The sequence below is a fragment of the Mobula hypostoma genome, chromosome 4 (genome assembly GCF_963921235.1).
Source record: "Mobula hypostoma chromosome 4, sMobHyp1.1, whole genome shotgun sequence".
In the NCBI taxonomy this organism is placed as follows: domain Eukaryota; kingdom Metazoa; phylum Chordata; class Chondrichthyes; order Myliobatiformes; family Myliobatidae; genus Mobula; species Mobula hypostoma.
This window is the reverse complement of record NC_086100.1, coordinates 174,239,838-174,253,448: the sequence shown is the minus strand read 5'-3', so window position 1 is coordinate 174,253,448 and position 13,611 is coordinate 174,239,838. Positions and strand designations below refer to the sequence as shown.

At 36.9% G+C, this 13,611-nt stretch overlaps 1 protein-coding gene across 2 annotated transcripts in view; it reads left to right on the top strand.

Moving 5' to 3' along the window:
* Positions 1–12,918, top strand: part of uvssa (UV-stimulated scaffold protein A) — a 255,985-nt gene extending 243,067 nt beyond the window's left edge. Inside the window, exon 13 of one of the 2 annotated variants that reach the window (XM_063047029.1) lies at positions 10,111–12,918. In XM_063047029.1, coding sequence (XP_062903099.1) covers positions 10,111–10,204 — 94 coding nt within the window. In that variant the 3' untranslated portion in view covers positions 10,205–12,918. The remainder of the gene's footprint in view (positions 1–10,110) is intronic. The other variant, XM_063047028.1, reaches the window with a different exon arrangement.
* The last annotated feature ends 693 nt before the right edge of the window (positions 12,919–13,611 follow it).

Below are 13,611 nucleotides of genomic sequence, written 5' to 3'. Positions count from 1 at the left end.
ATTATGAAATACAATTATATAGTTAATTATAAAAAAAATCTACACCCACTTCCAAGACAAAGCTGGTTGGTAAAAAAAAACAAGAGGGAAAAAAAGAGTACTTTACCATATAGTGTTTTATAATAATGGCCCAGATCTATATTTTAATCACAATAACAATTCAAAGATTTTCAAAATAGTTCAGAAAGGGTCCCTATAGCGTTTGAAAATCTTGGTTAGAATCAGAAATCAAACAACGAATCTTCTCTAAATTTAAACATGACAAAACATCGCATAACCATTGAGCATGTGTGTGTGGGGGGCAACCTCCTTCCATTTAAGCAAGATCGCCCTCCTAGCCACAAGAGAAATAAAAGCCAGTACCCGCAAATGAGAAGGCTCCAAAATTATAGCTCTTTCCTCAACAATACCAAATAAGGCAGTCAAAGGATTGGGCTTAAAATTAAATTTAAAAAGTACAGGAAGAGGTTTGGAATACATCTTTCCAATATTTTTCAAGGCTCGAACATGGCCAAAACATATGAATTAATGAAGCCTCTCCATTATTACATCTGTCACAATAAGGAGATATATCTGCAAAAAAAAATAGAGAGCTTGTCTTTAGACATATGAGCCCTATCTACCACTCTAAATTGCAGGAGGGAATGACGAGCACATAATGATGAAGAATTAACCATTTTGAAAATAGCCCTCCAGGTCTCATCAGATAATGAAGTCTGTAAATCCTTTTCCCAATCTTTTTTAATTTTCTCTAAAGGAGCCATTCTCAGTCCCAACAACAGACCATAAATATCAACAGAGCCATTATCAACAGGTTTCAAATTAAAAACTACATCTATTATGTTCTTACCTGGGCTAGTAGGAAATATATGTAGTTTAGATCTTAAAAAATCTCTAATCTGTAGATATTGAAAAAAGTGGGTATTTGATAGGTTATATTTCAGTGAGAGCTGCTCAGAATAAGAAAGGTTCCCTCCAACAAACAGATCCTGAAATTTTCTATTATGGTGAATCTTTAAGACTGTGATATCCTTCCTGAAGCCTAGTGACCTGAATTATCCGTAATATCCCAGTTGGGACCTGGGCAATCGTGTACAAAAATTTGATAAAATCTGCTTTCTTTTGGACACAGTGTTAAAGCTGTCAACTGCCATCTTAGCACCTTCCTCAGCTCAAACCTGCCATCTTAAAAACATAAGCCTCTGTACTTTCTGGTCTCTGCTTTTCTGAATTATCTTTAATAATGTACCATTGAGCTAAAACTGCTTTTCCTCAGCCTTTCTGTCAAAATTAACGACCCTATTTTGCTCTTCTATTTCATTACTCTCACAAAACTCAATCCTCACTATTTGCTATGTTTCCTTGCTTTGTGTCCACTGCAAACCTTAAAATGAATCAGCATTATTCTATTGAAATGTTTAAAGAGAGCACATGAGGGAACTTCTTCACTCAGAGGGTGGTGAGAGTGTGGAACGAGTTGCCAGCAGAAGTAGTGGATGTAGTTTTGATTTCAGCATTTAAGAGAAATTTGGTAGGTACATGGATGGGAGGGGAATAGAGGGCTGTGGTATGTCGATGGGACTTGGCAGATTAATAGTTCAGTATGGACTAGATGGGCCAAATAGCCCATTTCTGTGCTGTAGTGTCCTATTATTGGCATTTCATTTCAGGTACTGAAGGAGTGCAGTGTTGTTGTTGGTGCAGTCATTTGGTGAAATAAAAGCCCCATGTGTCTGTTCAGACAGATTTGAAAAGGAGCAGGTGTTACAGACATATTAACTGAATAATTCCCATTGTTCCTCACAAAACTTAACCATAAAACTACATTCAAAATATAAATTGCTTGTAAGGTGTAACATTTTCATGTTTAGAGTGCTTAGGTGGTTAATTAACTTCCCATTTTTTTTAAAAAAAGAAAAAGGCGTGATTTTAACAAGTAATAAAATCCTGCTGTTTCTGTCAATAGAATGTAGAGAATGGCTGCACAAGGCCGAGATGGATATCATTTCATTTGCAGCACCATACGGCGCAGTGATGCTGATACCAGACTTAGCATTACACACCAAGACATGCCAAGGCCACTGAATTAGTGCTAAAGACTCCTCTTAAGCATTAGATATTTGGGCTGCAGCTCTGCTGTTCTCTAATTTCACAGGTCTTGAAGATAGATACGATGCTGTTAAATGTACAGGGTGTCCTGGTGTGCTTTCATTAACAGAAAGTATTTTCAAGGAATTACATAGCTTAAAGTATTGATCTCTTGTGGAACTGCTGCAAGGGAAATCAGTGTTCAGAAACTCGTATTTGAGTAATTACAATTTTTATTGAATTCGGGTTTTTCCGTTTGGTTATTTATTGCTCAGTTTTGTTCAAACTAATCATTCCTAAACTAACTACAGCTACAACAGTAATCATGTTTTGTAAGGCTGAAGATCTGTTTGAAAGCCTGGATGTGAACATATTTTATATCCTCTTCATTACATACAATCAATTTATGTATAAAAGCTATCTTTTGTATTTATATATATTGTGTTTTTTAAATTATTGTATTCTTTATCTTATTGATTAAAACCAAATTTATTGTTTATATTTGCATAAAGGACATTAAACCTTTTAGGGTGCTGATTGTTCATTTCAATTTTAAAGGAAAGCATTTTAGGCAAAAAAAATAGATGTTATTTAGATTTGCATCAAACAGAAACTAAAACTACAGAAGTATGAAAGAATGTGTAAAGATCTGGCGAAAGGACACTGAATGCTTGAAGTGTGAATGTAACATAGTAACCATCATGGAAAATGGTTCCTGGAAATTGCTGAAGAGTTCAGCTCTTTGTAAATATAATCAGTGCATTTTGATAACTGGTCAGTTTTGAAAGTAAGGAGAGAAACTGGTACTGGTAAATGATGATATGCAGATAAGACATAGGAGTAGAATCGGGCAATTTGACCCATCGAGTCTGCTCCACCATCGCATCATATCTGGTTTATTATCCCTCAACACCATTCCGCCTACTCCCCATAACCTTTGATGTTCTTACTCATCAAGAACCTATCAACCTCTGCTTTAAATATACCTAATGACTTGGTTTTCATACCCATCTGTGGCAATGAATACCGCAGCTTACCCCTCTCTAGCTAAAGAAATTCCTCCTCATTGCTGTTCCAAAATGATGTCCTTGTATTTTGACGTTGTGCCTCTGGTCCGAGACTTCCCCACTAGTGATAACATCCTCTCAATGTCCACTCTATTTTGGCTTTTCAATATTTGATAGCTTCCAGTGAGATCCCCCACCCCGTTCCGAACTCCAGTGAGCACAGGCCCGGAGCCATTAACCCTTTCGTTCCCAGGATCATGCTTGTGAACAACATCTAGACCCTCTCCAAGCCGGTCCATCCTCTCTTGGATAGAGGGACCAAAACTGCTCCCAGTACTCCAAATGCAGTCTGACAAATTCATAATAAAACTCAGTGTTACATCCTTGATTTTATATTTTAGCCCTCTCGAAAGGATCTCTGGAAAGTTCTTTCACCATCTTTTGGGAATATTGAATATTGAGCAATTATGGAGAGCTTTCATTTAATGACATTTAACTTGATCAGGCTTCAATTTCACAAGTTATGTTGGAGGAGTAGTTTTTTTTTGTTACCTATTTTGTTTCTCTTAAATCAAAGAACAAGGAATTGAACCTGTATTCTGGTGAAATTGTACTGCAATTTTTCCAAGGTTCAGGGATTATAACTGGAAGGAATATCCTAATTGGGGTACCGTCAGACCATAGACTCTCTATTGCACTGCAATGTGGAAACAGGCCCTTCTGCCCATCTAGTCCATGCTGAACTATTATTCTGCCTAGTCCCATACAGCCTCAATAAAAAATTAGATTACTACCTGCTGCCTATTAAAAAGTGTTTATTATTGAGACTTGGTTAAACTAATAAACTAATAATTCAGATGCCTGGAATAACGATACAGATAGCTGAGTTAAAGCCCCACCATTCTGTTTCTGTAACTTCGTTTTAGGTATTCTGCAAAACAATAGATAATGATTGAGAGGAGATCTGCTGTTCTAACCCATCTGGACAGTATGTGAATCCAGACCCACTAGAGTGGTCAACTCTTAAATATTACTTGAAATGGCTGAGCAGACTACTCACATGTATCGTTACTGACAACATCCCAGGAGTAGTTCTGAATATCTGCACTTCAGAACAAACTGTGCATCTAACCAATTTGTTCTAGTATATTGGCACTGACAACATGGAGAATGGCCCAATATTGCCTTGCTAATCTGGCTAATTGTCACCGACAAGTCTGCTGTCAGTCATCAGCAAAGTCCAAAGTAAATTTATTATCAAAGTACACATATGTCACCATATATAATCCTGAAATCATTTTCTTGCGGGCATATTCAATATATCAAATAACTGTATAGAATCAGTGAAAACACACCAACAGGGTAGACAAGTAGTGTGCAAAATATATCAAACTGTGCAAGAACTCACTTCCACATCATATCAGTGTGATGGTCAAAGCAGGAACCAAAGAGGTGAATTGCCCAGGTGACATGAGAGTCACTTTCCATTACATTGGTATTTGACTTAAGTGGGTCATGAAGGTGCCCTATAGAAACTGAAATCCGTGTTCGCAAAAGGAAAATATTCTAATGTTTGGAGTTATACCTTGCATAAAGATGGTGATGGTTGTTGGAGGTCAATCATGCCAGCCAAAGCATCTTTTTAGGTCAGTATCCTAGGATCAAATGTCAGTGGCTAATACTTCAACAATAATCATTTCATTATACATTCAATAGTGGAGTTGTCTGTGGCTGATTCCAAATGAATTTGAAGATTGCACAATGCCTTAACAAATGCAACAGTTCATACCTGCACACAGAGAGGCTCAGGCAGGGACTGATAAATGCAAAGTAACCTTTGTGCCTCAAATGTGCCCAACAATGATCCCTCTATGAGAGAGGTATTAAACCACCTAACCTCGGCATTTTAAGTTGGATTTATTTGTACATCAAAGCATACAGTGCAATACATTGTAGCCCACAAGTGTCACCATGCTTCTGGCACCAATGTATTGTGCCCATAACACACTAACCCTAATCATATGTCTTTGCACCATGGGAGGAAATCAGAGCATCTGGAGGAAACTCATACAGTTGTGTTTGGGGAGAACATACGAACACCTTGCAGCACGGGAAGTTAACCCTGATTGCTGGCACTCTAATAGTGCTGCACTAACTGCTATGGTATCATTTCCATAACCGATCTTTCACCATCAACATTCTTGGGAATCAGCACTGACTAGAAATTCAACAGGACCATCTGATAAGCACAGTAGTCATGAAAGTGGGTCAAAAACTGGGTGTGCTGTCAACATTTGATCCTCTAAAGCAGGGGTTCCCAACTTTTTTTTAATGCCATGGGCCAGTACCATTATGCACGGGATCCGTGGACCCGAGTTTGGGAAGCTCTGCTCTAAAGCCTTTTCAGCATCAACAAGGCGAGGCTCATGGGTGTGACAGAATAGGTTATACTTGCCTGGACCACAATAATTCTAAGATCTGCAGAAATATCCAGTGCAAAGTTGTCTATCGGATTGGTATCCAATTGACACTCAAAGCATTTCTTCCTTAATTCACTGGTGCACAGTGACTTCAAAGTATACCATCTACAAATACACTGCAAACAAGAGAAAATCTGCAGATGCCGGAAATCCAAGCAACACACACAGAATGTTGTGGGAACTCAGCAGGCCAGGAAGCATCTATGGAAAAAAATACAGTTGATGTTTCAGGCCAAGACCCTTCAGATGCTGCCTGGCCTACTGAGTTCTTCCAGCATTCTGTGTGTGTTACAAATACACCGCAGTTACTTGTCTAGTCTTTTCTTTTTCTTTTTTATTTATTACTAACAAACGAACAAAAAAAACAGCACATCCACAAAAACCACAACCATAGCAAAATCAAATTAAATATTGAGCAGCAAAAGGGAGAAAAATAGTAAACATACACAGCAGAGGTGCACCGCACCAAAAAACCTCAGTCTTCACCCCGTAAGAAAGTCCAATACAGGGCCCCATATCCTTTCAAAGATGTCCCCTCCATCCTCATTACATAGTCTTAGTCTCTCCAAATGTAAAGTATTTGCCAATTCTCTCAGCCACAGATCGTACGTAGGCACAGAGTCCATTTTCTACATTTGCAGGATTAACTTCTTAGCAATCAACATTCCAAACAATACAGCCAGTTTTTCATACATATTGGCTGAAGATAGGGAGCTTGTTGCTCCAAGGATGGCTATGAGCGGGTCTGGTTCCCACCGCTTCCCAAAAGCCTCAGAAACAGTGAAAAATACTTTTCCAGTATGCATAAAGCTTACAACATGACCAGAATGAATGTGACAAGTTACTGTTCACAGATTTACTCTATTACAAACTGGCGAAACATCAGGGTAGAAACTGTGCAACTTTTCTTTGGAATAATGGAGTCTATGTATTGTTTTAAACTGTATAAGTCTGTCTCTGTCATTGACCGAACAATCATGTATACTCTTTAAACATTCATCCCAGACCTCCTCTGTCAGTTCTATACCCAATTCATCCACCCATGCCTGTTTAAGACCTGCAGTATTCACCCGAGCTCCATTATATAGGATCTGATAAAAATAGGATACCGCACTACGAGTAACAGGATCAAATTTATTTATTGCCTCCAGGGACTCATGTTTGTCTAAAACCTCAAAGTTGGGTATATATTTCCTAACATAATCTCGAATTTGTAAATATCTAAAAAAAACTAGATGCAGGGATATTGTAAACTGTCTAGTCTTTTCTGATGATATCTCCCAGGTTCACAAGCTCTACCATCATGTGCAACATGTGGAATAACACACATACAGGGCCCCTCCTGAAATTCCCTTGCTATACCTTTGTAGGAGTACCTCCTCCAGAAGGATAGCAATAGTTCTAATTCTCAAGGGTAGTTAGGGATCCAATAAATTCTGGCCTTGCTAGCAATGCCTAGATCCCACAAAGATATAAGTTTATTTGTGGTATCCATTCTCACTGACAAGGGGAAAGCTCTGAATTGATATTGCAGTGTGTTGAATGGGAATAATGGATAATAAATGGGATTAATGGATAATAAATACAGTATGAGCAGGTTTGGGAAAAGAGGGACATTAAAGAAGAAAGGAACTTGCTAAAAACATTGAGCAACACACATGAAAAATGAGGACCTCAGCATTGTGGGCAGCATCTGTGGAGGGGAATAAAGTGTTGATGTTTCAGGCTGAGACCCTTCATTAGGTCTGGAAAGGAAGCGAGCAGAAGCTCAAGATATCCAGCATCAGCAAAACCTCTTGTGTTCATGATCTGCCTAAGATATTGATTCCATGCAAAGGGGGAAAGGTAAACAATCCTGAGGGGAAAAAAGTAATTTGGAATTGGGAATTACATGGCAAACCATAAACAACAATTAAAATATGTTTTTAGTTAGGTTTGTGTCATGTGATTGCAATCAAAATCCTTGTGTATGCACACAATCACACACATACTACTCAATATCTGTAGTTAGTAAAGGAGTCGGAAGCCCAGAGGTAGAGAATTGGAGTAGATATCTATACACAAGTGCCTGGCTGAATATGCATTATAGTGAAAGCAGCAAATCACTTCCAAAATTCTGCTCCGTTCAATTTAATGGAATTAATCTCAGGAGCAGAATGCAATGTGATTTCTCTACTACCGTGTTTGTTTAATGCATTCTCTCAAGGTCAAAGTGTTATGTTTTAAACGGGCTAATTGTTTTGAGTCCTGGTCAAGGTATATCTTTAGAATACTCTCAAGATTTCAAAATAGCTAAAAATACAAACATATTTCTGGAACACATTCAGTCAGTCAGTGGGTGCCATCCCGAATCCGGAATTGGCGGCTATGCGCCTCCATCTTCTTCAATCTTGCGCTCTTTTTCTGGATCACATTAAAAATAGATAAATGCATATTAGAAGTTATTACTTAAACCTTTTCCAATATAAACATACAGTATTTTGAAGTTGACATGACCTGAATTCAGGGTATTAGTTGTTACTCTCTAGTCCAACTTTAGGTTTAGGAATTCTTCACTCGAACTAGTTATATTTTGTACCTTCTTGATAGCTGCTGCTTGACTTGAGAGTCTACAACGTTTTTCCTCTTGTGATGCACATTTCCAACATCTGCAGTGTTTTGCTTTTTTGCTTTGTGCTGTTCAGTATTTCTCCAACAAAGTGCAAAGTCACTTGTCACCCTAGGTGTAGGGAATTTACTAATAGAGTATTAATTAGCTAGTTTATTTCCAGTTTGTTTGTCACTGAGTTAAACCAACCTACAACCTTCTTGTGATTCAGTTTGGGATTACGCACAGAGATACAAGTTATAAATTGTAAACAACTGGGTTTTCAAAAGTGAAATAGTATGAAAAGTCTGAGAAGAAAAGAATGTTAGTTTGGTTTTCATTATTCACCTAGCACGGTTAGTTGGAGAAGGTTTAGCGTTTAGCATGTGGTTGGTGAACAGGTTAACTGTTCTCAATTATAACCTATTGAGTTTCATCTCCATTTGCCAAGGTGCTTTATAGTAAAGGAAATCTACAGATTATAGAGAGTATCAAGTCCACCAATAGTAGTAGTTTACAACAATACTGAAATATCCAGGCCTGTGGCATTGCTTTAAAACTTCCAATTTATTTTCATCTTTGGGTTCTCAAATATTGATCTGTTGGAGAGCAAAATAATTATATATTAAAATACCAGCTGCCCAATAAACAGCACACCCAATTTTTCTTAGCACACAAGCCAATTGTCACATGCTCCAGTTGATTTTCTGTGCATGGAAGTCAATGGAGAAAGCAAAAAGTACAATGGATGGCTGATCCACCTCAGCCCATTTTGTAATTCTGTTCAGGCTGGGTTTTACTGTCTATCTCACTTCACGTTTCATCACTGGGGCTCCAGTGAAACAAATGTTTTGTAGATTTTGTTGCCTTCATTGAATCGATATGTCTCATTTAAATATGTTTCTCCTTTTTTTAATTCCATTATTTTTCCCTAGTAGGCACTTCTCAGTTGTTAGGAATCTATTGATAGTGTTCATCAGTTCTTCGAAAGGCCTCATTGAGACCACAGATGTGTCTTCTAATGGAGCACCAATCATCTTCGTCACACTTATCCAACAGATACCTTAAAAATTTTTAAATAAGCTGAAGGACATTATATTTGTGCATCCTTAAGACATAGCCCTCAATAAGAATCCTGTAGTAACTTACTTAATTAGACAGCAAAATATTACAAATGCTGGAAATCTGAAATAAAAACAAACACTAGAAATACTCAATGGGTCAGAAAGTAGCTGACTAAAAGTTCACTTATCTGAAATGTTAACTAAATTGTGGATGGCGGAAACTGACCAATGCATCACCGGCACCAGCCTACCCGCTATCATGGACATATATTCAGAAAGGCCCTAGAAAAAAGCCAGTAATATCATGAAGGATCCAACCCACCCTTCTCATAGACTGTTTGCCCCACTCTCATAAGGGAGGAGGTTAAGTAGCATCCACACCAGGACAACCAGACTCAAAGACAGTTAATTTCCTCAAGCAGTGAGGTTGATCAACACCCCTCACCATCAATACTGTATCATTTCCTATCAGTCACCTTATGTATCAACACTCCCTGTGCCTAGCAGCACTTAATGGCCATACAAATAACCTATGTTTAGAAGCTATGTATTTATGTTTATTGTGTCCTTTATCTTATTTTGTGCTGCATCAAATCAGACTAACAATTATTTTGTTCTTCTTGACACTTGTGTACTGGAAATGATATTAAACAGTTTTTGAACTTTGAACCCTGAACCAATCCACAGAAGTTGTCTGAGCTACTGAGTGTTATTTTTAATAAATTGGCTTATTCTATTGCAGCAGGTGGTCTTGATGCCATTATATTTGCAGTAGCTAAAGCTGTTGTAATGCTCTATAATGTGCTTTGATCAAGTTCAATAATATCACGTGAGCAAACTCTAAATGTAACCAATACTACATTTTTGTTTGTTTCTCTTTGCAGAGCTTCCTTGAAACGAGTCTCCAAAGCAATGGCTTCTCTAGATAAAAGAAAACATGAAAAGTTTGCAAACCAGTTCAACTATGCATTGAATTAAGGAGAAGAAAGGCTGGAAACTAATCACTATTAAGTGACCCTGCCTAGTCTCAACTTTTACATCATTTGTACCAGAAAAATTTAAAACCACCAGTACTGCCGATTTTCTACAGCCTGCAGAATTTTAAAATTCCAGTGTACATAATTTATTGTAAAGTATTTAAATATCATTTCTTTTTACATTGAGTGCCAAATTTATATAAAATACAAATATTTGATGTATGTTGTTATTTTAAAAAATGGTAATAATAATTGATGATGTGATCACAGAATTGCAGGAACTTCAGATTTGTTCATGTAGTTTTGTTAAACATTATACTGAAGAAAATGAACTGAATCATTAATCTTCCTGGCAATTCAAATCAATTTAAACTTTACTATGATCTACATTTGTTTTTCTTCGCAAAGATTTTTATTCGTTAATAGTTTTAAACTTTAAAAAATGATTTAACAAATGATGTTTCCTTATTCTCTATGAAAGTTCTTTTTTAACTCCATTGTTTCCCTGATTTTAGTTAGATTAGAGGAGGGAGCTTTTAATGGGGAACAAATGTGAAGTACTGTGGCCAGGGGTTAGAAAACAGAGGTCGGAGGATTATTGGGTTGAAGGTAGGGAGAGAAGAGGATGAGATGGAAGGATGAAAGGAAGTGGAGCTGAATTTCACCATGATGCTAAATAATAAGAGATTTAAGTAAGAGTACCCATAAGTACCCATAAGTCTAAAATGTAAAGACTTAGCAGATTAGACCATGTAACAGACTGATACTTATGACAAAAGAGCAGCAACAATGTTGAATGATGGAAGACTGGAGAGAGGATGAGAAGGTTGCATAACTCACAGATCCAGGTTACTGAAAGAGAAGATTACGATGTCATTTACATAATAAAATGACTGCATTCTTAATAGTGGTTGTGTTTTATTGACAGTGTAAAATAACTTGAAATAAAAGGCGGAACGGGTAAAACTGAGAACGTGTGGTATAGATTGTGAGCATTTGATTGACGCAATATGACACAGTTTGAGAAGAAATATAAGGACCATATTAAACAATGTTGTGTGATTATTTTTTTTCATGAATTTATTTTGGAAGCATTATTTAAAGTTTATATAAATAATATGCATGGAGGAATTAAAGGAATATGGAATTACTTTTTCAATTAATTGGTCCCGCTTTTGAGTTCTGCCCACTGGGGAATTAAATTCTTAGTTGAGGACTGCAGCCTATCCCAATGTATGGCTGGAACAAAAGCATGAAAGAGAAGGCACTGCTAAGGCTGGTGACTGCAAGAGGACATTGCAGAATGGATAAAGTTCAATGACAAAAAACATGAAAATACCAAATGATACAATTTTAAATTGATGTAGAAGGGATCTCATCAAAAACTTATTAAAGGGGGATAAAGCAAGCTGGTATTAGAAAAGGAAAGGGAATGCTTTGATTTGTATTTATAACTATAGAAAGCAGATTTAAGGTGATGAAAAACTTGTACAAGCCTTCATTGGTGCAAACAGTAACTTGCATGTTATATGTTAGAATTCAGCTATAAGAAAGATATAAAAAGAGCAGAAAAATGTGTGGTTTGGATTCATTAGAATGAATGTTATTAGGTGTTATGGGTATGAAGTGGAACTTATGAAATTATGGCCTTTCTCTCTAATGATGAGGGCAATAGGGGTTGACCTGAAAGTGATCTTTAAAAAAATAAATCAAGTACTGTGGAGGCATAAACTTAAATGATTCACAAAGAAGAACTAAGGGAAAAACAATTTCCGAAAACTTTCTTCTCAATAATAGGATGCATAATTTTCTTCCCCAAGAAGAATAATAAAGGATTTGAGAAATATCGGATTTGACAAGGTGGCAGTTTGAGTTGGAAAAAAGCGGCAGCACCACATATTTGATAAGTCAGTTTGCCACATTATTCCATAATCTTTCTTACATCGGTTTTCCAGAAAGATTTTACCCAATCAAATTCATCCTGTTTTATTTAAACAATAATATTGGTTAGTTCAGCAGAAGCAGCCTTGGTTTAATTTGTGAGGTGCCTTCTTTGCTCACTAATGTCACAGCGCTCATGTTGCATTATAATGCCCTTCTAAAGCAAATGCCAATAACTTTCACGTATTTAATTTTCAAACAGTCCTCAGTCACAGTAATATAAATCATGTGCAATAGAATAATGTGTTGTAAAAGGCATTCAAATAATTAGATTAATGAATCATTTAATATTCATAACTGTAATATTTTACTATCTTGTGCATACTAGTTGATAATTAACAGTTTTAATAGCACATTTTAGTGTTAACAAGATAAGCAATTATTACCAATTGTTTAAATTGTATGAATGAATATCTTATAAATCTTATCTTCACCTGCTGCAACTGAAAGTAATTTAAGACTATAGAGCAGTGGGTGTTAAGTAAATGCTTATGTTGACTATTGACTGAATAAAATGCTTAGCTTGTAGACTAGACCTGATTTTAATCACAGTGCTTAACACATTTGTTCTGAAGGATTAACATCTAGAACTCATTCTTATGCATGTAACAAGATCAAAATGGATAACATGGGGTAAAGTGGATTAGACATTTGATCCTTTTGACAAACGTGAAATGTAAATCCTGGTCCAGATGCTGAACTTCTCAAGTCTACGTTAACCCTGGTATCATAACTTTTTGTTTTCTCCCTATGTGATCCCAAACCACTGTTCTTTGTGTCACCTTAACCTCTGCTTGGAATATTAGATAAGGATCTTTTGAATGTAAATGATCATTTAAACAGCAATAAATTGTGTAGTTGTTACAGTTTAAACCCATTGCAACATCTTCTAGAGCATATATATCAGCTGAAGAAGACCTGGAGCAGGATTGGGTTTGGTCTTTTAAGAATAGTTATAGAGAATTTTCCAAGGCATAGTGCCTACAATGTGAGCTATCTACTAAGTGCATTCACTTATTCCTATACCGACAGCCCTCTCAAATCTCCGATTATTTTCTATCAAGGAGGGCAAAGGCAGTGGGTACAGGCCCACCTATGTACCCATCACCTGGTTTGGCCTATTACCTGCCAGCGTGTACTCCTTCTCCCTCCACCTTCTTATTCAGGCCTCTTCCCCCTTACTTTCCAGTACTGGTGAAGTTCACTCCTTTCCACAGAAGCTGGCTGACTTGCTGAGTTCCTCCAGCATTTTACGTGTGTTATATGGGAAGACCACTACCTGTAGGTTTATTCATACATCATCCCAAACTGAGCAGCTATTGCTCTGACCCAGTGAATATAGATCATTAGAGGGAGTGCACTGATTCAAGAACTTGCTCACTGCCACCTTCTTAACGATTGTTAGAAGTTGGCAATAGATATTCACCTCACTAATGAAAAAAAATGAATAAAGAAAACTCAGTGTCT